General features: G+C 33.9%; 3 protein-coding genes and 1 pseudogene across 3 annotated transcripts; 2 read left to right on the top strand and 2 right to left on the bottom strand.

Moving 5' to 3' along the window:
• The first annotated feature begins 910 nt into the window (after positions 1-910).
• On the top strand, positions 911-8,700 carry LOC110656480 (arginine--tRNA ligase, cytoplasmic-like). Its single transcript, XM_058129696.1, has 18 exons — positions 911-1,154; positions 1,351-1,421; positions 1,528-1,667; positions 1,799-1,874; positions 2,040-2,141; positions 2,311-2,526; positions 2,767-2,847; positions 3,575-3,658; positions 3,791-3,895; positions 4,411-4,589; positions 5,132-5,216; positions 5,434-5,620; positions 5,800-5,869; positions 6,980-7,049; positions 7,310-7,399; positions 7,957-8,025; positions 8,142-8,240; positions 8,503-8,700. The coding sequence occupies exons 1-18, from the start codon at positions 1,049-1,051 to the stop codon at positions 8,611-8,613; spliced, it is 1,941 nt and encodes a 646-aa protein (XP_057985679.1). The 5' UTR covers positions 911-1,048; the 3' UTR covers positions 8,614-8,700.
• A 1,323-nt stretch (positions 8,701-10,023) lies between these two features.
• LOC110655083 (protein OXIDATIVE STRESS 3) lies at positions 10,024-11,071 on the bottom strand. The gene is made up of 2 exons (XM_021811257.2): positions 10,531-11,071; positions 10,024-10,461 (listed from the first exon to the last, which is right to left on the bottom strand). The coding sequence occupies exons 1-2, from the start codon at positions 10,800-10,802 to the stop codon at positions 10,197-10,199; spliced, it is 537 nt and encodes a 178-aa protein (XP_021666949.2). The 5' UTR covers positions 10,803-11,071; the 3' UTR covers positions 10,024-10,196.
• Positions 11,072-13,854: 2,783 nt separating this feature from the next.
• LOC110655058 (mitogen-activated protein kinase kinase 6-like) lies at positions 13,855-15,453 on the bottom strand (annotated as a pseudogene).
• A 1,135-nt stretch (positions 15,454-16,588) lies between these two features.
• Positions 16,589-26,893, top strand: LOC110655084 (serine/threonine-protein kinase VPS15). The gene is made up of 11 exons (XM_021811258.2): positions 16,589-16,949; positions 17,632-17,754; positions 17,882-17,927; positions 18,018-18,178; positions 19,182-19,261; positions 20,573-20,678; positions 21,175-21,351; positions 21,438-24,590; positions 25,303-25,550; positions 25,632-25,731; positions 26,430-26,893. The coding sequence occupies exons 1-11, from the start codon at positions 16,677-16,679 to the stop codon at positions 26,604-26,606; spliced, it is 4,644 nt and encodes a 1,547-aa protein (XP_021666950.2). The 5' UTR covers positions 16,589-16,676; the 3' UTR covers positions 26,607-26,893.
• Positions 26,894-26,965: the final 72 nt, after the last annotated feature.

The following is a 26,965-nucleotide window of genomic DNA, read 5'->3' as shown; positions in this document are numbered from 1 at the left end:
ATAAATTATTTTATTATTTTTTAATTATATTAAATTAAAATTCTTTAGCATTTTTTAAGAATCAATTGGTTTATTTTTATGTGTTATTTTCTAAATTTCAACTTCAATATATATATATGTGTGTGTGTGTTAATATAAAATTTTTAATTAATTATATTAAATGTAATATATATGTAATTTAAAATTTTGAATAATTATATGTATATCAAAATTAAATATTCATTTCTTAAATAGTTATTAATTATTTTTATTTGCATATTTTTTGTATGAATGTAACAATATAATATTTTATATTTTTAACAACAATTAATACAATTTTATATTTGACAAATGATATAAAGATATATACCATTTCATTTTTTAAATTTGAAATAAGTTGATTAATAATTTTTTTGTTATTTTTCTTAATTATGTTAAGTCTAGGCTTTTAACATGCTACTTGGCAATTTTTGTGTATATATATATGTATACAGTTTTTATTTTTTTTTAAAATATATGTTATTTTTAATAAATAACATAATTTAAATGTAATTTAAAATTTTAAATAATTACATGCCTATTAAAATTAAATTATGTAATAATATAATATATATTTTTTACAATTTTATAATATTTAATAAATGATATAAAAATACATATCATTTAATTTTTAAAATTTGAAATAAATTAATTAGCATATTTATATTTATTATTTTTTAAATTATATTAATTTAATTTTTAAAATACCATATGGTGATTTTTTAAAAAGTCTTATAGTTAATTCTTGCAAGAAATTTTTGAAAGCTTATTTTTCATATATATATATATATATTAATTAGATTATTACTTCATTATAACTTATTTATCTCATTTTGATCAGCAAATACATTATAAATATTAAATATTTATATTAAAAAAATATATAAGCGCCGAATCTTGACACGCCTTAAAAAAAAAAAAAAAATCCTAATTTGCTAAAGCCCATAACCGGTCCGGCGGGAGCACCTGAGAGCTGAAACAGCGAGGGTTTGTCAGGAGGACAAAGACAATATAAAAGAGAAAAAAAAGCATGATAGGGTCCTCCTTTACCATTCTGCTCGCGCCGGTATCTCCTTCTCCTTTCCTCTCCTTCAATCGTCTCTCTCATTTCCACCACTCTGCTGTCTCCACCTCTGGTAAGTTACTTAACATTTCTCTCAGTTTCGTCTCCTGCTACCTCAGGTTCCTGTTCTTTTGCTGGTTCAGGATTAGATTTTGTGTTAATAGCAGGTCAATTTTGTAATAGTGCAAAATTTACTAGAGTTTAGTTTATTCTAGGAATTTTATTTATTTTTGGTTTTTATGCTATCCTTTTCCTCTGAAACTAGACAGACTTGTTCAGAGCGACATCTAAAAGACTTGCTTTAGCTACAAAGACACAGTCGATATCGACCATGGCGAATGTGAGTTTATTTAAGTAGTTTTTAGTATGCATTTTGTGATTTTTATACAAATGCGATTAAAGAATCATTTTTTTTAAGTGCTAATATTTGAACATTTGTGGTAAAGACGAATGAGGAGAACTGTGGTAATTTAAAGAAACAATTAGCAAAATTGTTTGAAGCATCTCTTAGAGAGACTGTCCCTAGTGAGCCCGATGTTGAGCCTTTGGTTGCTGCCTGCACTGCCAAATTCGGTGACTACCAATGGTAATGCATCGGCTGAACCTATTTATATGTGGGGTATTTTTCTCTTATGGCAGTAGTAGGACTTTATTTAATTCTAAATTCCTGTTTATTGTTAATGTTGTGCTGAAATTGTAACTATTTCATTGGTGCAGTAATTATGCCATGAGCCTTTGGTCTAAAATAAAGGGAAAAAATAGTGAATTTAAGGGCCCTCCAGCAGTTGGACAGGTATGGATAATTTTTATGTTAGAACTCACTTGATCATGCATGAATTAGCTTCCTTCATTTTCTTTCTTCTTCCTTTCTTTCTTCTTCCTTTCTTTTTACCCTGGTTGATGGCATTGAGTAATCGGTTAAAAGCATTTCTTTTATCTTTGATGTTTCTTTTGGCAGGCTGTAATGAGGAATCTTCCTCCTTCTGAAATGATAGAATCTTGCTCTGTGGCAGGACCTGGTTTTGTTAATATTGTTTTGTCAAAGAGCTGGTTGGCTGAGGTGTTTGCCTATTTTCTGTTTCTTTTTATCTTATGAACTCCTTGTGTGCTTATTATATTTTTCTTTAAAATCTTTTAGCATGGACTTTTTTTTTTACTTCATCATGATTTTAGTGTTGCTCTTAGGAGATCTGTGCAAGATTCCATATGTTAGATTGCTGTGACATCAGAAAATTCAAAAGATGCTAGTTGCTGGTATTGATACTTGGGCACCCAAGATTTCGGTCAAAAGGGCTGTAGTTGACTTTTCCTCACCTAATATTGCAAAAGAAATGCATGTTGGCCATTTAAGGTCTACTATTATTGGTGACACACTAGCCCGAATGCTTGAATTTTCGAAGGTTGATGTGCTTCGACGAAATCATGTTGGTGATTGGGGGACACAGGTACTGTGCTTTCTGCGAATGTTTATTTCTTGCATAATCACTGCCCATATTTTATGAGATCTTAATTTTTTTTTGTTCACCTTTGTTCCACATCTCTTGCTTTTTGTAGACTTCTGCATGATTTACGTTTATCTTCTATCAAACAGTTCTAAATGGCTATAGAGAATTTTGTACATATGATTTATCAAAGACATGACATGATTAGGCCTGTTATAAAGAATGTTTTAATTTGATTTGCAGTTTGGTATGTTGATTGAATTCCTCTTCGAAAAGTTCCCAAATTTTGAAGATGTTAATGAAAGAGCCATCGGAGATTTACAGGTGAGTGGAAGCTTGTTTAATTTTTCAGATTGTGAAAATTAAAATGTTGAAGTGGAAATTTCGTGTTTTAGTTTTAAAAATATTAGCAGCAAGTACCATTATGCATTAATATTACGAACTAGGTGTTTTCTTTTACCATATGTACACATGAAAAATAAAATATTTGTTTGACATTATTTTTTTTTTAATTTTCTGTTAGGTGATTTTTTTTACAATTTTATTTCAATATCTAATGTCTGACTTTCAAATTTTTAATATTTTATTTTCAAATCTAAAAATGAAAAATTAAACATGATGCCTATGTGGTTGTTTGGAATAAATTGTGTGATTTTGTCCAAAGAATGCAACAACTTGTGTGCTGCTTCTTGAGTGTTCAAAAATCAAGGTTGGAATAGGGCAAGAGCAGCTTGTCTTGTCTCAAATGTGCACCAACATGAGACAATGAGAAGTTTGGTTACATCCTTTCCTTTGTATCAAATCAAGTGTCTTTGGCAATATCATAATTGAGATAGAATGTCTAAGCTATAATCACTTGGATTGGATTAGAGACAAATTGAAGTCAATATGGGCTTCTTTTTTTTCTTTTTTCTTTTTCTTTTTTGGTAGATTGAATATTTGGTTCTTGGGCATTGAATGATGTGGGATTTTCAGAAAATGGGATAGAGGCAGTGATACATTATCTTACACATGCTTTGTGTGATTCTAACTCGAGTAATGCATTATGCAGGCATTCTATAAGGCATCAAAACAGAGGTTTGATGCTGAATCTGCTTTCAAGGAGAGGGCACAGAAAGCAGTTGTTCGCCTTAAGGTTAATTTTTTAGCTTTTGACTTGAAGGACTTGTCGATTGATCTGTCATGCAATATCATGATAAAGTGGTAATATACGAGTTATTAAACATTTTAAGGAGGGTATTGAAGATGAAGTTCTTTTTTTATATAGGGTGGAGAGCCCAAGTACCGGCAAGCATGGGTGAAGATCTGTGACATTAGCAGGAAGGAGTTTGATAAGGTCTATCAATGCCTTGGAGTTCATCTCGAGGAAAAGGTAGATATTCATCTTTTTCTATTAATTATGAATACCAACATAAAAACTGTTTTACGAAGCTGCATGTGAAATTCTCCAAATAAGATGTGGCTCGGATTGGTTATAGAATTAGCAACCTGCTTTTCTTTCTTGATGCTAAATTCTTTTATCAAGTTTGATGCAATACATCCCATTTGCTAATGTTTCTTCCTTCTTTAATTTATTGGTTATGCTTATAAGAAGCTGACATTTTGCATGGATGTTTTACTGGAGTGGATTGAGAGGGTCTCTAGTGAAGTTATATCTGAATGATTAATGATGGTTAAGTGATGAGAATGATTTTAAGTTGCATGTTCTTTTCTCTTTTTTTGGTGGGGCATTTCCAGTAACCAAGTGTGACAGGGTAACTGGGTTCATTTACCATATTAAATCCATCAAGCTACAACAATCTCTTATTTGTTTTAATGACATAATTAATAACCAAAAAATGAAAAGCAAATTCACATGAATGTCTTTATAATATTCCTTGTTTGCAGGGAGAAAGCTTTTACAATCCATTCTTTCCTGGGGTTATAGAGGCATTGAGCAATCAAGGATTGGTTCAAGAAAGTGAAGGCGCTCGTGTAATCTTTATTGAAGGAATTAATATACCTCTTATTGTTGTGAAGAGTGATGGTGGTTACAACTACGCTTCAACTGATCTAACTGCCCTTTGGTGAGTTTAGTTTCCCACTTTGAATAAAATCTGGAGCTTTAGATGAATTGATATTATTATCCAAAATACCCCCTTTTATGCATTCGTTCATTCCCTGGTTTGTATACTTGTTATCATGTGATTTGTGTTTTTGTGTGGAAAAATTTTAAAGTCTGTTCTTTCTGCATAATTGGACTTAGTTTGCTTAATAGGTTTTTAGATTCCATCTAGTCTAAAATATAAGATTATTATGATTTTTTTTCCCTCAATTTTTCATTTACTGTGATGATAGTTCAAACTTCAAAGAACCTCCAGAACTATTTACCAATCTTGGCCTCTTTGTTTTAAGAAAATATTGCTGGTGCATATATTTGGAGACTTTTAACCTTTTTTTTTTTTTTTTTTTTTTTTTTGGGGTTTAAGACTATTAGCACCTACAGAGTTTGTTAATGCTCATTTGATGGCATGTGTTTTTCTGCATATGTTGGTGCGTTGTTAAGGAAGAAAAAGGTTACGTTTGAGGGTGAAAATTGAAAATGTTGCATGTTGCTTGACATGTATAGGTATCGCCTTAATGAAGAGAAAGCTGAGCGGATTATATATGTTACTGATGTTGGCCAGCAGCAGCACTTTGATATGGTATTCAAAGTATCTGTTGCCCTATCTTGAGTGATGCATTATGCATGATTTTGCACTTGTTAAGTTTCTAAGCTTTACTTTTTATTACCCATATGGTAGTATTTTTTTATGTGAATATGCCCAACATGCTATTTATATCCATACATTCTATGCTTTAAATTCATGGGTTAGTGCTATACTTAATTTTCAATTGAAGGTCTGACAATCATGTGGTTTTCTAACTCAGGCTGCCAAACGTGCGGGTTGGCTTCCTGCTGGAGATAGAATGTTTCCAAAAGCTAGCCATGTTGGATTTGGCCTTGTTCTTGGAGATGATGGCAAGCGCTTTAGAACTCGGGCCACTGAAGTGGTTCGGTTGGTTGATTTACTAGATGAAGCAAAGACTCGTAGCAAAGCAGCACTTGTTGAGCGTGGTATAATAACTTAATGATCTATAGTTATCTATTAATAGCTAATTATTTGCCTTACATCTTTATCATCCTTATATTTGTAAAATAAGTAGAATCTGGTTTACTTGCTTCATGATTTGATTGTTTCCTCATAGGCTTTCAACTACTAGAGCACATAAATATTACTCTTATATCCTGCACAGGTAAGACCGAAGAGTGGACTGAAGAGGAGCTTGAGCAGACTGCTGAGGCCATTGGTTATGGCGCTATCAAGTAAGCTATCTATGTTAATATGAACTTTCATTTTATCTGATTAAATTGTTGTATTCATTATCATCACCAATCCATTTGGTGATGTCTTTTGTTCTAGGATTGAGTACTTTGCTAACATTTGCTTGTGGTGGCCTAGGGAGTGAAAAAAATTAGGGATTTGATGGTTTTGAGCTAACGAAATAGTTTCATGTTTGCAGCGCAAAGTTTGTTTGAGAAATAATGAAGTTTGTTGGCATTGGCAAAGAGGTGAAGCTTGAATTAACATGTAGGAAATTTTTTGGTGGTTTTGGGTTTAAAATTTAAAGGTTTTTTTGTAGCATAGGGGCATTCTTTGGTGCAAGAGAAGCCTTAAGGTTGTGGCCTCTAAGTTGTGGGTTTGAGTTGTTGGGGCTACCATTGCAAGCAAAAAAAACTGAAGTGTGGAACTTCCTAAGTTGTTCTCAGGTATCGTTGCCCTGTTGAGACCATGATGGGGAGATATTTTTAATGCCTTTTTTTTTATGGTTTATTGAATGACTCTTACAGGGTGGATAATTAGGAGAGCACATACAGACTCATAACGATAACTAAAGTGAGTAGGTACTTGCATTCTCTTCTTTGCCATATCATGGTTTAGGATTTGGATAATTCCTTAACTATGAAGAAAACTTGAATCCTTAAGACTTCATAGAATGATAGAAGACTGCACTTAAATTATCTAATTAAATTGCAATAAGATGAAATGACTTTCATCTCCTGTTTCCAGAATACTAATAAATAATAGTTGAAGTCTTGCGCTTAAATTTTTTTAATCCTCAATCTTTTACAACTGGACCTATCAAAGGTTATAAAAACTTCCATTGTATGTTGGACTGTTGGATGACATTCCTACACAAGAAAAACCTGAAGTTGCCAAATCTGAGAATAAGGTGAAAATGGCAGTGATATGTTTGTCCCATTGCTGCATTATCTGACCTCTGATTCCATGAGTAAAACTCATTGTTTATGCTGCTTGAGGGCTACTACATACTTATTTCTGTTTACAACATTGCTTATGGATATAAACATGTTTCTTTATTTATCTGTGATCTCTACTTTTTGATACACTTACATTATTGATCTGTTTCTCAGGTATGCTGACTTGAAGAACAACAGATTGACGAATTACACATTCAACTATGATCAGATGCTTAATGATAAGGTAAATGTAGATATCCGAGTTGCTGCTTGGTAGAGTGTAGATTACCTGAATTTCTAGAAGCTAAACTTGTTCATGAGAATTAACTTCTAGTTCTTATGTTTTACCATCCTCATGCATAAGTTTTTATTTGCCGATTGTGCTATTGACTAGATGTTGTAAGGTTCTCATCCAGTTTCTTCTCCCTTTCATGGTTGCTAATGAGTACCACCACTCTTACCAGTGCTGCAATTGCTTTCTTATGTTTAAAAACTTTTGAACAGGGAAATACTGCTGTTTATTTGTTATATGCACATGCTCGGATCTGTTCAATCATCAAGAAATCTGGTAAAGACATAGAGGAACTGAAGAAAGTAAGTTATCTTCGTAGTTGAAGCTGCAGCTATCATTGAAATTCATGTTGCACAGTTCATATGACCCACCAAAAAAGTTTTCTTTTTCTGACTTGACTGCATTAATATCACTTGGAGACAATTATTTATTTCACAGGACTTAATTTCAATTAGAATTTAAATGCGGTAATAATCCTTGTATACTTGGATGATAGTGGCTTGACCATGATAGTGAGAATTTTCAATTGACATGCTGCTTGCTAGTTTTTTCTGCTTGTAATATCCTTCTCCGACTCTATATCTTTATGACTGTAATTCCATGTAAAACCTCTAGCAAATATGACACATCTATGACATTTCTTCTGATAGATGCAGTTCAATTTCTTAGTCCACTTAATATCAGTTGTATCCTTTTTTTGCCCCTTCTAAACCTAGTATTGAGGTATCAGGGCATCTGCTTTTTAATGTTTGTGGATTTTAAGGACTTGAATGTTGTCCAAAGTAATGGCAGTTAACATCTCTAGTAGTAAAATTTTGATATTGTTAATTTTTTTTTCTCGTCTATTTTTGTAATATAGACGGGGGTTTTGGCATTGGGTCATCCTGATGAGCGTGCACTAGGGCTTCATTTACTACAGTTTGCTGAGGTAAGAAATGTTTTAAAGAATCTCACTTCGTTTTGCTTCTTGACCTTGGCTTACTTGCATTTTAAAGTTATAGAGCTTTGCAAGTTATGATGAATGTGTTTGTGCTCACTTTTCAGACCGTTGAGGAGGCTTGCACCAATCTCCTGCCAAATGTGTTGTGTGAATATCTCTATAATTTATCTGAATACTTCACCAAATTTTATTCCAATTGCCAGGTATGGTCCAACAATGCTAAAATATTATGCTAATGATAGAATGTTGACTTGCCCATCACGTGGCAAAACAGCTAACTAGCTCATGCGGCATCATAGTCTTCAAAATATTTTATGTGAACTGGCCAGTTGGTGTACAGTATGCAATATGTAATGACTTGGAAGTTTTCCTTCCTATTTATTTTTCTTCGGTGAACTGACAATAGACAGACTAGGATGTTTACAAACCCAAGAGCTAATGTTGTAATATTGGAAAATTGAGCAGGTTGTTGGGTCAGCCGAGGAAACAAGCAGACTTTTGCTGTGTGAAGCAACAGCCGTGGTCATGAGGAAATGCTTTTTCCTTCTTGGAATTGTACCTGTTTACAAGATATGACAATACAAAAGCAAGATCAAGGGTTTTGTCTGTATTTTTCTCAAGACACCATGAAAATAGTATAAAGATCATGTAATTTGTTGGCAATTTTGTTGGAAAGATTCTTACCATGGGTGGTAGGTCTCCCTGACTGGGTTAAATCAGGGACAACGAAACCATTTAACAGCGGATCGTGAGTTTAGGGGCAATGACTCTTATACCCAAAGAGCTTTTTCTTTTTTTTTTTTTTTTTCCGGCAATTCAAACAAAAGAAAAAGTAGTTAGGTTTCCTATATGATTTCCTTAATATTGTGATGTAGAGTTATATTTGCATTTCATGCCATACGCATTTCGCTCTACATTCTTTCCACTTCAAACCGTAATCCACAGAGCTCTCTAGAAAAAAGAGACAGATTGAACGTTGACTGCGATTTTGATGTGATATTCTAGAGAAGCCTTCTACCCTAACTTTGGAGAATAAAAAAAAAAAAAAAAAAAAAAATATATATATATATATATATATATATATATATTATCTTTTTAAATTTTATCAGTTAACCTACCAGCTGCAAGGTACATTATCGTTTGCCTAACTTTGTTTACAGGCGACATTCACTTTGCTTGGGTAACTTGCGATTTGGCTTTGGAAATATGCTTCTGATTAATACTATTGTTATGACTAAAAGCTAGAATTGTTCTCACATGCTCATCCAACATATTCTAATTAGTATTGCCAATTACATTTAACCAGATTCTATCTCTAAAGATGGTAAATTTGATGAAACAAATCAAAGATTAGGGCAAAAACAAAAAGAGGCTCCATAAATCTCCCAATGAAAAAACCTAATCGGTATTTTTTTTTGATAACCTTCATAAACTCACCTTTCCGATGCTTTCCGTTGATTGTATATATGCATTTCAAAGTTCAAACCAAAAAGCCATTTAAAAAGAAAAAAATTTTTTTTTTCTTACCGGTTAGACGTAAAGGAAATTAAAAAGGACAAAAGAAGACGGCTAAATGAGATATTTTTTAAAAGATCAGGAAAAAAAAAAGTTATTTCAAGGTGGATCTTGTGATGTCTATGTCAATTCTCCAAAGAACAGAGTTATTTTATAAGAGCAAAGAGCAATGATGGTTACAATGACAAGGTAATTTCAAGGGTAAAAAAGAAAATGCATAACATATTAACATATCTAAATGATGAAATTTTTTAAATAATATTTCCATATCAGCAACTTAAATTAATGCATATATGGATAATAGGCTAATCATCAAATAAGTGATAAAGTTCTCTGAATATTATTGGAAGATGGCAGATTGATAATAATTAATTAAGTTGATATATTTCAAGGCAGATGATGATCGATCCTTCATGCATATTATAGCTTGGCCAATTGAACTCGCTTGGATTTCCATCTTAGACTACAAAATACTTGAAAATAATTATGCTTAATTTCTGTATTGTAATTAAGTAAAGTCTTGATTTCATTGATCACATGTACAATTCAAAAAGACTAGCTCTTGCAATATAAATTCTGCAAGTTGTCATATACTTACGGTTTTTGTTCATCGTCATCAGTAGCATTGCAATGGAGGAAAGGCCCTAGCAATCGCCCGCTAAAGAACCTCTCTTACCTAAAGAAGATAAAAGAGATCCTCTTGAACTTGAACCCCTTTTTGATATGGTAGCCTTTGGACTGTAACACTTTTGAACATCTAAAGCCCCAGCATAGCTCTTGCATGACTTTATTTTAGATCTGTATGGAGTCACAGTAGTCACTTTCTTTGCAAGATCTTCTAAGCTCTTCACACTTGCTAGAGATGTGTAAGACTGAGACTTCCCTTGATAAAACTTTGAAAGACCTCTACTGCAATAGTTAAATTCATTATTAGATTAATAAAAGAATCCTACCTTTTCTATAACCATTTATACTTACCTGATGGGAAGTTGGGCCATGAGCTCTGATAATTCATATAGAGGTCCATTTGTATGTGATATCAATGTTGATGATGATGATGAAGATGATGTTGAAGAAGATGCATCTTCAACTAAATCTATTGAAGAGGAAGAATCAGCTGAGTTTGTTGAATCTTCCATGGAGGATTCAGCTGATGTTGATTCATACTGAGAAGCACCATCACCACCTTCCATGGCTTCCCAGAAGGGATCTTGCTCTTCTTTATTAGGGTTTATCTTCTGCAGAGTCATATCCAAAAAATTTGATTTGCTGCTGCTTCTGCCATTTTGATGATCACCAGCAACAAGCAAGAGAGAAGTTAACGACAGAAGAATAATAAAGATGATGTTGTGGTCTCTTCAGAGAAAGCATATATATATGAACATGCTATGCTTTGCCTGATACCTAGTTGATGAAAATATACAGATAATAGCAAATATTATTTTATAGCAGAAAAGTTGGAAAGGGTAGCATTGAATTGAAGGGTATTCCCTTTTTTTTTTTTAATTGTTAATTTTTTTAATATATATTTCTTTATCCTATGATTTGTCATCATCATCATCATCTACTAATGGTGTATATTTCATAGCTTTCCCATAGTACAAGGAAGTGGATAAGGTCTAAATTTGAAGACATCCAAGTCTGAGTCACCATCCTTTCTTTTGTGGGAGAAACTTAGGTCACTGTCTTTAGCTACTTTGCCTCTTAAAGCAGTGACAAATTTAAATGTTTTTCAGATTTCTAGGAACCCTAATAGTCGAAGTTTTATGTCAAGAAAGAATCTTGATTTACCAAAATCTTTTTTTTTCACAATAAAATTTTTTTATTAAAATATTTTTAAAAAATTTTATATTTATTATCTGTTTAATCTGATTATCAGATCATCCTCACAAACCTGACTTAAATGGTATGTGAAAAAACCTGAAATAATACAGTAAAAAAAGAAATTGGCCAAAATCTTAATGATAAGTTTAGAAAACAAGGTTTGGTGGAATTAGATAATTAATTTCCCACTAATCCTTGTTTGCCAAATTATATAATTTCCTATTCTCTTTAATTTTTCTTCAGAATTTATAATTATAAATGACTTGAATCAATTAAATTGTAATTTATTCAAAATTAAAAATTATAAGCATTATAACCTAATATTTTGAAACAACTATTGCAAATCTTGAACAAATATTAAAGTTGATAATTAAAAGTTATTCTATAATAATATAATATAATTAAGATAATAAAAAATAATTTAAATATATTTTATACCTAATAATTTAATAAATACAATTCAATATATATATAAAATTACATAAATTTTAATTTAATTAAAATGATTATATATATATATATATCAAAAATTAAGATATAAACTGAAAATTAAATCAAAATTAAATTGAAATATCAAAGAATTAACTAAAAATTTTCATTTGGCTTTGGTTGGTAAGATAAGGTACAAGGAAAAGGAGGTTGAGTTGGAAGGCAATGAAGAGAGGTGTAGTGGTGAACCACACGCTACTGCAGCAGGTAGGCGTTCACCATTCTTTTGGGTTTGTTTTTTCATATGCGTTACATAATTTGTTATCCAGTGCCCACAGACAGGACTGGACCCTCTTTTTTTATATCATTAATACCCACAGAGTCCTGACACTAGGACCCATTGCACCTTCCTCCAACCAAGTTTCACCTTTCGCCCATTATTTCTGCATCCTGTGTAGGAATGTCAGAAGTCAAATTTTGTGAGTACTCATTCTCGTTGAATCTTTGATGAGTTTGGGTATTATATAATTGAATTTAAATAAATTTAAATTTAAAAATAATATTTATAATAAATTTAAATTTTATATATTGAATATTTGTTATTATTAAAATATATTTATAAAAATATTTAATTAAATATAAAATATATATATTTTTATAATAATATTTATAAATTTTTATATTTTTTTATTTTATACAAAATAGAATTTAAAGATTTTATGAAATTATTAAAATTTTAAAATATAAATTGTTAATTAAAATATTTTTTTATATAAAATATTAATTAAAATATATAAAATTAAACGGATTCAATTTTTTTTAGGTAATAATAATCAGGTTTGGGATAGATTCGAGTAGTTGAGAATAAATTTTAAACGAATTTGGGACGAGTTCGGATTTTCATAATATTAATTAGATTCGAATTCGAGTAGGGTGATTGTCGCAGGTATCCTACCTGTTGCCATCCCTAATTCTGTCCCACATCATCCCATCCCTCCTATACACGTGTTTGATGATAATTTTGCTCATGACATTTTCTTTTATAGTTAGGTCTTATTAAAATTTCAATTCAATGCCTTATAATTTTAAAATTAATAATTTTAACTAAAAAAAAATTTATTGGTTCTTTCCCTTTCTGAAGAACTAACTAATAATGTTACGATCTTATTCTGCGTAAGGATAAATTTAATAAAAGCTTAATTAAGTCTTTAGATATCATTTTCTTATAAGTTGTTTTTTAGATGTGAGTTTTACTTAGAAATCTTGTTCCTCACATGATTCGAATAAGCTTGATGAATCTCTAGACACCCTTCCTTTACAATCTAATTTTTAAGGGTAAGTTATATCTCAGTGGTTTATTCCTCATACACTTCGTATCGATGATATCATTAGCCAATTATATAAAATTACATAACTTTTCCCTTCTAAATTTTAAGGATGTAGATCAGTCTCATAAACTGTAATTCATTGTTGGTATTTGGAATTGGATTTGAATATAATTATTATTATTAGAAAAACTTGGCTAGCTATAGCCAGAAAAATATGGCAATTGGTTTGGGCACCAACACTTGAAATGACACGTGATTTGGCATCAAAATCAATATTGTGGCCTCAAGCATGATGCAGTTGTGGTTAGAAGTAGACACCGCATACAATTCAAGTGTCAGAAGTTTTAGGTTCTCAGTCACAAGTAGGCATCTCTTAAAATCACAAGTTGCATCTCCTCAGGGCCTGCCAGATTGCTATATTGGAGGTGTAAAATGGGCTGGCTGTTTGGTGATGGATATAATCAATTTTAGTAGTTCTATCATTTCAGCTGTCTCGGAATTAGATATAATCTCTTTGAATATCAAGGCAAGATCTATATAATAAATCATTTGTTTCAGTTGTACATGGTAATTTCTGTAATATTTGATTAATAGCCAAGATCTGATGTGAAACATTTTATACTCAGAGATATAGCATTGCAAGGCAAGCCAACTTGTCTCGGGTTCAACATAAACATTACAAGACAAAATATCTTGGCCTGAAATTGGATTACAAAGCAATCTATCTGGGGTAGTTCACAGAAGGTTCCAACCTGACTACTAGCTAGAATACCAAGATCAATGACTTTTTCTTCCCATTTTTTGATGAAAGGGTGATTCTGAAACATAAAAGAGTTGCCAATCATAATTCTGGCTTTGGTATATGCTATTACTGCGTTACTATGACCAAAAGGTCCAAAGATGATGCCTTGTCTCGAGGACTCTTCTGTATACTGCAAATACCATTGAAAACACAGAGTCAAGAACGTTATTAGTGAATGTAATTAAGGACTTTCAGGACAAAACAGGATAATATGAGAAAATTAAGTGTTCTTTTAATATGAGAAAACTAAGTGTTCTTTTCTGTGCTAAGTTATAGAGTTATCAGTTTAAGCCATTTGAACTAGAAAACCTACTCAAATTCTCTAGGTGATGAGCCAACTACAATCCATTAATTTAAGCTAGAGAATGTCTGCAAACTTTAGAAATGAAATTGTGGAAGTAAACAGAAGCCACAAAAAGAACTAGTCCAAGATTATTTAAGACAGAGAAACAATGTCAATATGCGCTTAGAAACATAATGAGAAGTGAAATGAATTTGTTCAAGTTATTACCAGGATGATACAAATGAACAGAACTCGGAAGAATTGATCTGGTGGAGCAGATGGAGGTGGTCTCTCCACGATGGCTTCCCAAAGCTCATACAAGCTTGGTCAGTTTTGCTGATCTTCAGATTGCATGAAAGGAAAATGCCCTATAGCGCACTCAAGTACTACCAACTCTAAACCCCAAATATCACTGCTGTAATCACAAGTGTTCCTACTGATTGATTCTGGCTATAAGAGGGAGAGAATCCATTACTAATAAAAATATGCATCATATCTACAGCGTACATAAAATGTGTCCCTTTGACCCATAGAAATAGCAAGCATTGCACTCACACCAAAATCTGTGATCTTCACTTCCCCCTATGCGTGACATGTCACTAATGGTGTAGGTACTCAAGACCCAGTAGAACATGGAATAGGTACATAATTTTCAGCTATCTAACAACTACAAGGATTTCTTTTCTTTGTAGATTCTCAAGAAAGAAGCTCATAGACCTTCTTACACACAACAAGGTTCAAGAATTGTTTTTACTTGTCTAATCACATCTGCCAGGGATCCACTGTCCATGTATTCTAAAACAAGAGCAAAAGCTCCATTGTGATAGAATGAGTGGCGGCAAAAAACAGCATGAGAACATTGGGAGGCTTGGTTTATTTTCAGCTCCTGTACAATTTGTTGACGAATGTCCTGTTGTATCTTCATCTGGATAAACTGTAATATACAATGCAATGAACTTCTAAGTTATAGATTCATTCTAAATCAGTTTTAGATAAAAAAAAAAAATCGAGTCTAATTTTTTTTGAAATTAAGAGTGTATTTTATTATTTATTGGAGAAGGGAAATATTTGACTCGCTAATAAAGGAGTGAGTACAAATTTAAACAATACAGCACATTAAAATTTCAAATTATTTAGCCCAGTAAAAATACGTGGCAACTCAGGAATGGGTATAAATAAAAACAAATCTCAAATTAAGAGATGACAGTCAAAATTACCATATAAGGTTGCGACATGCCGTTTTTTGATAAGGCGACCTTCATTTATAATCTCTTATTCTCACCTCTCTTGCGACTATGACTCGCGCAATCTCTCATGTGACATGTCGTTTACTTACATGCTGTTGCTCAGCTTCAAACGACAAAAGGTCTGCTAATCATCCACCAAACTATCAAACAGAATTGGTCGACCATTTGCAGTAACTTTCTACAGTATTATCTATTTTATCAATGGTTAGCCGTTAAACATTTTAGTAACCATTAGCTGTTACTTTAATAATCGTCGGCTGTTATAATTGACGGTGGTTAAAATACCTGATAGATTTTATAGCTGACGGTTATTAAAATATAGTTATTAAAATATTTGACAGTTAACTATTATTAAAATAAATAATAAAAAGTTATTGATAAATGGTAAATTAATTCTGTTTAATACTTTGGTAGATAATATTTTAGTAATTATCAGTTGTTTAGATATTAATAATTAATGATTAAATGTTTATATAATAATTTAAAATAAAATATTTATTAAAAAAATTATTAAATATAAAAATAATTATATTTATAAAAATTAGAAGAAACAATTTTTTTGAAATCATTTTTTTAATCTTCAAATAATATAAACTGTTGCCAAATAAGACCAACAACCACAACAACAGTTAAATTTTGGAGTAAATAGTAATTAATTAACTAAACACTTATAATGAAGAAAAATAGGAGAGGAACTAGCACTATTTTTTTTTAATTGAGACATTTATATAATAAATTAAAAAAAATATTTTTATTCAATGAAAAAATTAAGTTATTTTTTTAAAAAATTATTTTCTAAATTTTAATAATTGTATTAAAATATAAAATATTTATATATTATTAATTTAATATTGTAATGTAAAAAATAATTTTTATGAAAAAATATTTCTTATATACATTATTTTTAACAAAATAACAAAGCTTAAATTTTTTTAAATATTATAAATATTTTTCATAAAAAATTATTCCAGATATTTTAATGAGAATCTAAAATTCAAAACTGTTTAATCGAAACGGCCCTAACCAAGAGTTGTGACAGTTCGTTTCGTCCAGTGCGAAAGGTCCGAAACGAGGGACCAAACGTTTCGAAACATTAGAAAAGCAAACCCAATCACAGACTCCACTTCTTCGTCTTCTTTGGCTTCGCAGAGACGAAAAAGCCTTCAGAAACCACAGACAAAAGAGCAAAACTAAAAAACCAATGCAAAATAATGGGCAACAAGATCGCCCGCACAACGCAAGTTTCTGCATCAGAGTATTACCTCCACGATTTGCCCTCCTCTTACAATTTGGTCCTCAAGGAGGTGCTCGGCCGCGGCCGCTTCTTTAAGTCTATTCTCTGCAAGCACGACGAGGGTTTGGTCCTCGTTAAGGTTTATTTCAAGCGCGGCGATCCTATCAATCTCAGAGAGTACGAGCGCCGCCTCGAACACATCAAGGAAACCTTCCTTGCCCTTGACCACCCCCACGTCTGGCCCTTTCAGGTCTAATCTTTTCCATTTTCCCTTACCTTTTTTCTGTTTTGGAATTTTGGGATTTTCTAGCGTTTTGTTTTGGTTTGCTGGGGAAACACAACAATTAAACGTAATTCAGAGTTTTTGATGTTTAGATAAGTTTAATGTGCTTCTGCAAGCTTTAATTGATTGCAATTTTAATTGGGGTCGAGTTAGGTACAATGTGTTAGGAAAGCGCGGGAAGGAGGTCAGTGGTGTTCTTTTGCTTTGTGCTTTGTGTTGTTTTCGGTTTTATGAATGATCGTATAGAAGCGAGAATTCTTTTAAACAGTGGTGATAACTAAGCTCTGCATTGGAGAATTTAGTATCTTGTTTGGTTGTTGGGGAACTGATTGTTTAATATTAGACTTAAGGGACGGAGAGCACAATTAAATAAAATAGATCTGTGTGGTTGAGTTTACTTGGTAAGATAACAGAAGTGCAAGTTTGATTATAGTTTTAGTTATAAAGAAAGATAACTGGTAACTGCCACAGTGGGCCAGCCGAATCTGAGGAGCGTATTAGGCTAAGTTAGCTCAGTTATATAGCCATTCAGAAACCAACTAGGTAGGACTCTTGTTGATGATCATTCGTTACCCTATCTGAACCTTTTTTTTGGGGAATTAAATTAGGCATTTTGTATGAATTCCTGACAAGGTAGTTTCTCTTCCAGTTTTGGCAAGAAACAGATAAAGCAGCTTATCTTTTGAGGCAATATTTCTTCAATAATCTTCATGATCGGTTGAGTACTCGGCCTTTCCTCAGTCCAGTGGAGAAAAAATGGTTGGCTTTTCAGGTGTTTATTGTCTCTCCCTCTCTCTCTCTCTCACTCTCTCTCTCTCTCTCTGTGTCCATCTTTTTATCATTTACATGAATTACTTCTTATGGGTTTAATTCCAATTAATATTTTGGTGGCTGTGCAGTTACTTCTTGCTGTGAAACAGTGCCATGATAAGGGTATTTGCCATGGTGAGTGCAATATGGTGAGAGAAGGTTTCTTTTTGCAGTGAAAGCATTCTAACGGCTCTGTTTCATCTATGTTCATTTCAATTGCCGCAGGTGACATTAAGTGTGAGAATGTGCTGGTCACTTCCTGGAATTGGCTTTATCTGGCTGACTTTGCATCATTTAAACCAACTTACATTCCCTATGATGATCCTTCGGATTTCTCATTCTTTTTTGACACTGGAGGAAGGAGGCTCTGTTATCTTGCACCTGAGGTTTTTTTTTTTTTATATTTTTAATCTCATCAATTTTTCTCCCTTTCCTCTTTTTTCTTTTCTTTTTTTTTTCCCCCTTCTAACTGTAAATTTTGATATATATGTAGTTTATTTTTCATCTGTTACATTACCATGAAGGAGTTATAATAGAAATGCTTTCAATGAGCCACCTGCTGAATTAGTAACATAGATCATGATTAGAAATAAATTGAATGGTTTTCGGATATAAGAGATACAGTTGATTGCTCTTGAAGGACAAATGCTATTGACTGAGGCTTTAAGAGTCACATACTACTTTTACATCTCTTAACCTGTGCTTGGGAGGTAGGTGAAAGTGTGGGAAAGAAAGGAAGTGAGAGAAAATCAAGGGAAAGAATCATCTCTTGACCTGTTTGGAAGAAGGAGAGGTAGGGAGGAGAAGAGAAAATGTGTTAAAAGTAGTCATCTGGGCCCACTAAAAATTTTCACCTGGATTTGAGGTGAAAAGCTTGGGAAAGATGGTTCTTAAATTTTAAATTTAAGGTCTACGCATTTAACCCTAAAACTATTATATAATTACGTTTGAAATGTTTTTATTTTATAATATGAGTAAAGGGTAAAATAGTAATTGTATTATCAAATATTTCTTCCCAACCCACAGAAAATTGATGTTCTCGCATTTTCTCCCCCTCTCTCTTTCACCTCATTCCAAACAAGGGAGGAGAAATGAGTATTCTCTCCCCTCACATTCTATCCCTTTCTTTCTTTTTTTTTTTTTCATCCTCTCTTTCTTGCCCCACCCTACTTTTTTTCCCAAACACAACATTAGAATTTGCACTGTGTTCAAGAACCATTTGCTTTTATTTTTCTCTGTGGTAGCCAGTCTTCCAACTCTACCTCTCCACCCCTCCTCTCCCCTCTCCTCCCACCCCACCCCGCGCTTCTTTTTTTTAATATACATTTTAAATTGATTTTATATCATCTCTCTATCGTTCATTACAGTTTCATATCCTCATATTTTCAGAGATTTTATGAACATGGAGGTGAGATGCAAGTTGCTCAGGATGCACCATTAAGGCCCTCCATGGACATCTTTGCTGCAGGGTGAGTTTGGGAATTGCAAGCATTTTTTATCTCTTAAGTTTTGGATATCAAATGGCATGTTGATTGTACTGCTATGCTAGAGATGACTTCTGTCCTCAACTTCTGCCGTAAATAATTGGTAATGTGTATAAATATATATATATATAAGTAGCAGTGTTGTGAAGAGGAGACTGGGCGAGGTGAAATCTAGGCACCTCGCCTGGGAAGGCTCTAGGCGAGGCGCCTTCAACTAGGAAATGCTTAGGTGCCCAGGCGAGTCTTCACCAAGTGCCCCAAGGCAAGAAAAGATGAGAAATTAAGGAAAAAAAAAAAAAAGAAAGTTGAGAAAGAGAAAAGCTTACCTGATTTGTTTTCACCTTTTGGCTTCTGCACGATGACTAGAGAGTTAGGATTTTGAGATTGCATGACATAATGAATGGAATTGAACAATGCATCTAGAATTTTAAATTTTATTAAGTGCTTTATGGTTTTTGCTTTAACGTTTTGTGTTATTAGAGGAATGCTTTTGATTTTAGAGCTTAAAACATATAATATATTATGAAATATGAATATGAAATTTGACAATTTATTGATTGTGTAATTTGTTAAACTTTTTTACATTGCATATTTAATTATTTATTATTTTATAATAAATTAGCGCTTCACTTCGCTTGGGCGATGGAGGACCTTTTCGCTTTAAGGTTGCCTAGTGCTTTTAACAACATTGATAAGTAGGTTCTGTTTAATTTTGCTAAGAGTGTGTTATTGTTATTCTAACATGTGCTAGAGACTTGGGTGAAATCCTTCCTGCTCTAAGAATTAAGGATCATTAGGTTTTTGTGGGACAGGATTACAATAGTCCTTTTATTTACCAGAGATTATTGACCCATAAAAAATTTTTTCCTACTCCTCATCCTCTTCATTTCTTCTTTTGTTATTCTTTTCTTGGATGGGGGCGCAGGACAGCGGTATGAAACAGTGTTGTATTGCATGAGGCTTTTGACATTGTGGGCTTTAGGGAGAGTCCGATGTATGCATCATTCTCCTTGTATTGCAACGAGTTCTTTTGATGTGGTTTAAGCCCTTGATCTCTTTATCAGATGTATGGAATATTTCCATGGGATGGGAGTTGGTGTTATTTAAATTTTCTTGTAGCTCAATCTTGTTAACATTGCAAAATCAAGAGAATGTAAAAGCCATTTTGATAGCAGTTATGCAATTTTCTTTAGAGGGATCTAATATCAGTTTAATAAATTTCCCAAACATTGGTTTTCTATAATTTTGTTAGGTGTTTCGTGATGTAATAATTAGTTGTGTAATCATGTTATATAGGTGTGTAATTGCAGAGCTTTTCCTTGAGGGTCAGCAACTGTTTGAACTCTCCCAGCTTCTTGCTTATCGCAGAGGACAGTATGATCCTAGCCAACATCTTGAAAAGGTTCTATCTCTCTCTCTCTCTCTCTCTCTCTCTCTCTCTCTAAATTGTACTATAGCTTTTTTGTTTGAGAAATTTATATGCCTTTTGTAAGTTTTTAGACTTTTTCATAAATTGTACTCAAATAAGTTATGTTTGAATTACCAACCAAAGGAATTTTCTTTCTTTTATTATTGTTATTATTATTATTATTTTTTTTTTTTGTGTGGTGTCTTGGGAGGGTTTGGTGTGCAGAGGAGGTGGGAATGCAACTCAATCTCAACTTGTGGTATTGACTTCCCTTTGGAAATGTTATTCTATCTGCAATATAATGTCCTTTATCACGAGCTATATTTCACTGGTCCATCTGAGCCTTAAAACTTCAATTTTGACCTTGTCCTGGCTTTAGTGTGTGCAAGAATTAATCAACTTTGAGATTTTGTAAATGTGATTACTTTTTCTTTCTTGTAACTCTTGTCATGCTTGACAATTTATCAATTCAAATATTCTGTGAATGCAGATCCCAGATTCTGGAATCCGAAAGATGATTCTTCATATGATCCAGTTGGAACCAGAGGCACGACTTTCTGCTGAAAGCTACCTGCAAAATTATGCTGCTGTCGTGTTTCCGACCTACTTCTCACCATTTCTACATAATTTCTACTGCTGCTGGAATCCTCTTCATTCTGATATGAGGGTAAGCAATTCTGTTATATCCTACACAAAATTGGATGCCTTTATTGCTATTGAGTATTTACATACGCGTTGCTGCTCATTTGCTAGGTTGCGATGTGCCAGAGTGTTTTCCATGAAATACTTAAGCAAATGTTGAGTGATAGAACCAGAGAGGAAATAGAAACTGGACTAGTGACATCCGTGAATGGCATGAGTGGTAAACTAGCGCTAGAGATGGTTGAAAAACCAAACTTGGACTTGGCAATGGACTCAAGAAAGAGAGAAAAGACAGAGAAGGGTTTCGTTCGTGATCAATACAAACTTCTCGGTGATATCAGTACCCTTCTTGGGGATGTAAAACAAAGTAATGACTACTCTGGTGTGAAGTTGGGGCCTGAGAGTACACCCAATTCTGTATTTTCCCAGGACATCAAGCAATGTGGCATGCAGTCACCTGGCGAGCTTCTTCAAGCAATCTCCAATGCATTTAGGAAAAATGATCATCCCTTTCTGAAAAAGATCACAATGGATGATTTGAATTCAGTGATGTCTGAGTATGACAGTCAATCAGATACCTTTGGCATGCCTTTTTTACCAATACCTGAGGATGGTATGAAATGTGAAGGTATGGTTCTGATTGCCTCTCTCCTCTGTTCCAGCATACGCAATGTCAAATTGCCGCATTTAAGGAGAGGGGCTATACTTTTGCTGAAGTCTTCATCATTATATATTGATGATGAAGACCGCTTGCAGCGTGTACTACCATATGTTATTGCTATGCTTTCTGATCCAGCAGCAATAGTGCGTTGTGCTGCACTGGAGACTTTGTGTGACATTTTACCATTAGTTCGTGATTTTCCTCCTAGTGATGCTAAAATATTCCCTGAATATATTCTTCCAATGCTTTCCATGCTTCCTGATGATCCAGAGGAGAGTGTGAGAATATGTTATGCTAGCAATATAGCTAAGCTGGCACTAACTGCTTATGGTTTCTTGATTCACTCAATAAGCTTGAGTGAGGCGGGTGTTCTTGATGAAATGACTTCAGCACGGAAGTCACTGGCATCATCCAATGAGACATCTGGACAGCTGCAGAGAGTAAATAATAATTCCCAGCTTGGACAATTGAGGAAATCCATTGCTGAGGTTGTTCAAGAACTTGTGATGGGTCCAAAACAAACTCCAAATATCAGGAGAGCACTCCTGCAGGACATTGGCAACCTGTGCTGCTTCTTTGGCCAGAGACAGAGTAATGACTTTCTTTTACCTATCCTTCCTGCATTTCTCAATGATCGGGATGAGCAGCTAAGGGCATTATTTTATGGAAAGATTGTATATGTCTGCTTCTTTGTGGGACAAAGAAGTGTGGAGGAGTATCTTCTACCCTACATTGAGCAGGCTTTAAGTGATCAAACTGAGGCTGTCATTGTTAATGCACTGGACTGTTTGGCGATCCTTTGTAAACGTGGCTTCTTGCGGAAGCAGACACTGCTTGAAATGATAGAACATGCCTTTCCATTGTTGTGTTATCCAAGTCAATGGGTCAGAAGGTCAGCCGTCACTTTCATTGCAGCCAGCAGTGAGAACTTAGGTGCAGTGGATTCCTATGTTTTCCTTGTACCAGTTATACGCTCTTTCCTTCGCAGACAACCTGCTTCCCTAGCTTCTGAGAAGTCTCTGCTTTTATGTTTGAAGCCTCCTGTCTCAAGGCAGGTATTTAACCAGATTTTGGAAAATGCTAGAAGTTCAGACATGTTGGAGAGACAGAGAAAAATATGGTACAATTCATCAGCACAGTCCAAACAATGGGAAACTACTGATGTACTCAAAAGAGAGGATGGGGAACTAAATTCAATAAAGAGTTGGTCTGACAAGAAAGTGGGTCCTGAGACTCAAAAACATGATGTTGATGCATTGGAGCAGCTGGAGGATGGTGAGGCAAAGTTGAGAGCTATGGGCTTTGTGAGCAGTGTTTCTAGTATGGTCGACATTCGTGATCCTCTATGCCCAGAAAAGTTACATTTCTCTGGCTACATGTCTCCACAGGTTGGTGGTGTTAATAGCTTCATACATGATAAGTCCTCAGAGGGCATACCTTTGTATTCTTTTAGCATGGACAGGCGAGCAGTAAAAATTCCTCCTGCAGCTTCCGATTCTTCATTGCGAATGAACTCCCTTGGAATTGGTTCATCTTACATTCCTTGGATGGATCCAGTGAATAAATCGTTTAGCTTGGCCAGTTCAGTTCCTGCACCTAAGCTGGTTTCTGGATCATTCAACATCAGTAATGGATCTAAACAGTTCTACAGAGTAGTACATGAACCAGAGAGCAGGGAAAATGATCAAACAACATATGTTAATAGTAAATTTCAGGATATGGGATTATCTGGTGGAACAAAGGGAGGTTCTTTTACGGTGGAAGATGCTTCTGCTCCAACTGATCTAACTGGATTGCCATCCTTTTCTCGGACCACATCAATACCAGACTCAGGTTGGAGACCTCGTGGGGTGTTGGTAGCACACCTGCAGGAGCACCGTTCTGCTGTCAATGATATTGCAATTTCAAATGATCATAGCCTGTTTGTGAGTGCATCTGATGATTCAACTGTCAAGGTGTGGGATTCAAGAAAGTTGGAAAAGGACATCTCGTTTAGATCAAGGCTGACTTATCACCTGGAAGGGAGCCGAGCACTTTGCACTGTAATGCTGCGTAACTTTCCTCAAGTAGTAGTTGGAGCATGCGATGGCTCGATGCATGTATTTTCTGTTGATCACATATCCAGGGGCCTTGGCAATGTTGTTGAGAAGTATTCAGGTATTGCTGATATAAAAAAGAAGGATATTAAGGAAGGTGCAATACTTAGCCTTTTGAACTACACTGCTGATAACAGTGCTAGTCAGATTGTTATGTACAGTACTCAAAATTGTGGAATCCATCTCTGGGATGTTAGAGCAAATGCAAATGCCTGGACATTAAAAGCTGTTCCTGAGGAAGGTTATGTGTCTTCTCTGGTAACAGGCCCGTGTGGGAATTGGTTTGTCTCAGGATCTTCTAGGGGTGTGCTTACACTATGGGATCTAAGGTTTCTTATACCTGTGAACTCATGGCAGTATTCTCTTGCATGCCCCATAGAGAAGATGTGCCTTTTTGTTCCTCCTCCAAATGTCACTGTATCTAATACTGCACGGCCCCTGATATATGTTGCCGCTGGTTGCAGTGAAGTTTCTTTATGGAATGCTGAGAATGGGAGCTGTCACCAGGTATATGGCATTGTTTTTGTTTTTAAATACACAATATCCATGGTATTGTAGGGCATAAAATTGACCAGTAAAGTTCACACATATAAAAATTGAAAAAAGCAAGAAAAAAAAAAATCTTGTATGTTCACATCTTATGATTTGACAGAGGACAAAGTTAGTAAGGATTATTAAGGTTCAATAGATTTAAGAGTAAAGGCTGAATATGGTTGTTTTGCTCTATGCTATTTTATTGGCAGGAATTGTTCTGGTCTCACAGTGTTAATACTCCAGTTCTTTGCTGTTGCTCTGTCTGCAGCTAATTTGTTTATTAGATAAATTATAATAGTATATTCCTTTAGATGCCAACACACCATTTCTCCCTAGATCTGATTATTGTCATCCTGAAGTGATTAAGAGGAAATTTGTTGACTAAAATTATGTGAAGAGCATGTGCAGTTATGCACGGCATCTCATACCTAGGTGAAACTCCTGATCAGGAATATTGCATCAGGAAACAGATGACAATCTATTGAGAGTGAGAAAATTGATTTGTTTAACTTTTGTAGTACAATTGAATTGACTGTCATGTACTGCATATAGTTGAAACAAAATTAAAAGATAAATTTTGTTGTTATTAATGACGTCCATCTATCTTCTAGTTTTGTTATTAGTAATTCATGTATCATGCTCTAGATAGTTGATATTATATAACATGTTCCAATTTTTCTTTCAGGTACTGAGGCTGGCAAATTATGACAATGATACTGAAATGTCTGAGACACCATGGGCCTTAGCCAGACCATCCAGTAAGACAAACTCTAAACCGGATATAAGGCGGAATGTCAATCCAAAGTATAGAGTTGATGAGCTAAGTGATCCTCCTTCCCGTCTTTCTGGTATCCGTTCAATGCTTCCCTTACCTGGGGGTGATTTGTTGACTGGAGGTACTGACTTGAAGATACGTCGATGGGATCATTGCAGGTTGTGGCATGAATTCTCCTTTTATCCTATGTACTGTTCATCATATGGCAGTTAACTAACTCTGTTTATTTATTATTGTAGCCCGGAACGAAGTTACTGTGTTAGTGGGCCAAATTTGAATGGAGTTGGAAATGATGATATATTTGAAATAAGATCAAGTTTTGGAGTGCAAGTTGTGCAGGTATGTCAGTATAGAATATAGGCCATTAGGCCATTGAAAAGCTTCAATTCTCTGTTGAATTGTCTTTAATTAATTAATTTATTTTTTGAACCCCTTCTTTTCTTTTCTAAGTAAGATTTTGCCTTTCAGGTCATAATATATTTCTTTTTCAAAATAATAGGATAACATGGTCTATAATTTGGATGTGCATAAAATCTTGTTGATGCTGAGTAGTTTTAGATTGATATTGTTACGGAAAAGGAGTCCAATATTCTGGAATATTTAACTAGGAATTGGAAAATAAAAACAATGTTTGCTTTATTTGTACCCTCCTTGATAAACAGCTGACCATACCTTCCAAGTTTCTTGATATTCATATTTTACCCAATTACGTCAATAATCAACTTATTTTAGTTGCAACAGGCTGGAGATGAATGGTCAAGGGATCATAAATCAATCAAGTCTGGCGTTCACTTCTCAGCTTTTGAATGGAACGTTATGGTGTCATAGTTCGTTATAATTGAATTACCAGTCACTTCCTATCCCAAATCACACTTCACTCTAAATCTATATTCTTTCTTAGTCTCGCAGCATTTTGAATCATTTAAATTGCTTTATGTTTTTATTTTTTCACTTTTTCATAGCTGACTCGTGTTTTGTTGATTTATTTACTAATTATGTGAGGTATGTAATGTTAAAATTACTTTTCTTGCCAACAGGAGACAAAAAGAAGACATCTAACTACCAAGTTGACAGCAAAGGCAGTTCTAGCAGCAGCTGCTACTGATTCTGCTGGCTGCCACAGGGATTCCATCCTCTCTTTGGCTTCTGTCAAGTTGAACCAGAGACTTTTGATTTCAAGCAGTAGAGATGGGGCTATCAAGGTTTGGAAGTAAATAATGTAAGCATACAAGTGATTTATTGTACATATAATGTTTGTTACAATTGTATATAGTATATTAGGGCCAGGAAGTTAAAATTCAGCATTTTGATGCTGAATTTTATTCTTAACAATTTGCTTATACCCTTTCACCCGTCCCTCAAGAAAAGGAAAGAAAAAGCGTCATGGATTTGTACAGTGATGAGTTACATACTTTATAATTTAATCACTGGATCAGAAAAGCTATGATATCTAGGTGGTTGTAAATTATTTCTCCCAATGCATATTGTACTTTTATCTTCAGGGCGAGATGCCTCATTTTCTGTTGATCTGGACCTTATTATCTCATTTTTGAGTTAGTATTGATTCCCGGAA

This window comes from Hevea brasiliensis, chromosome 11 (assembly GCF_030052815.1).
Source record: "Hevea brasiliensis isolate MT/VB/25A 57/8 chromosome 11, ASM3005281v1, whole genome shotgun sequence".
NCBI lineage: Eukaryota > Viridiplantae > Streptophyta > Magnoliopsida > Malpighiales > Euphorbiaceae > Hevea > Hevea brasiliensis.
This window is presented reverse-complemented; position numbering and strand designations above follow the sequence as displayed.

Excerpts from the sequence above, each read along its gene's own strand:
- LOC110656480 (XM_058129696.1), top strand. The coding sequence starts at position 1,049 with ATGATAGGGTCCTCCTTTACCATTCTGCTCGCGCCGGTATCTCCTTCT. Across the intron at positions 4,590-5,131 it reads ACTGATCTAACTGCCCTTTG|GTATCGCCTTAATGAAGAGA; the intron begins GTGAGTTTAGTT and ends TGACATGTATAG. Across the intron at positions 5,621-5,799 it reads AGCAGCACTTGTTGAGCGTG|GTAAGACCGAAGAGTGGACT; the intron begins GTATAATAACTT and ends TATCCTGCACAG.
- LOC110655084 (XM_021811258.2), top strand. The coding sequence starts at position 16,677 with ATGGGCAACAAGATCGCCCGCACAACGCAAGTTTCTGCATCAGAGTAT. Across the intron at positions 21,352-21,437 it reads CTCTTCATTCTGATATGAGG|GTTGCGATGTGCCAGAGTGT; the intron begins GTAAGCAATTCT and ends CTCATTTGCTAG. Across the intron at positions 24,591-25,302 it reads AGAATGGGAGCTGTCACCAG|GTACTGAGGCTGGCAAATTA; the intron begins GTATATGGCATT and ends TTTTTCTTTCAG.
- LOC110655083 (XM_021811257.2), bottom strand. The coding sequence starts at position 10,802 with ATGACTCTGCAGAAGATAAACCCTAATAAAGAAGAGCAAGATCCCTTC. Across the intron at positions 10,462-10,530 it reads ATGGCCCAACTTCCCATCAG|TAGAGGTCTTTCAAAGTTTT; the intron begins GTAAGTATAAAT and ends TAACTATTGCAG.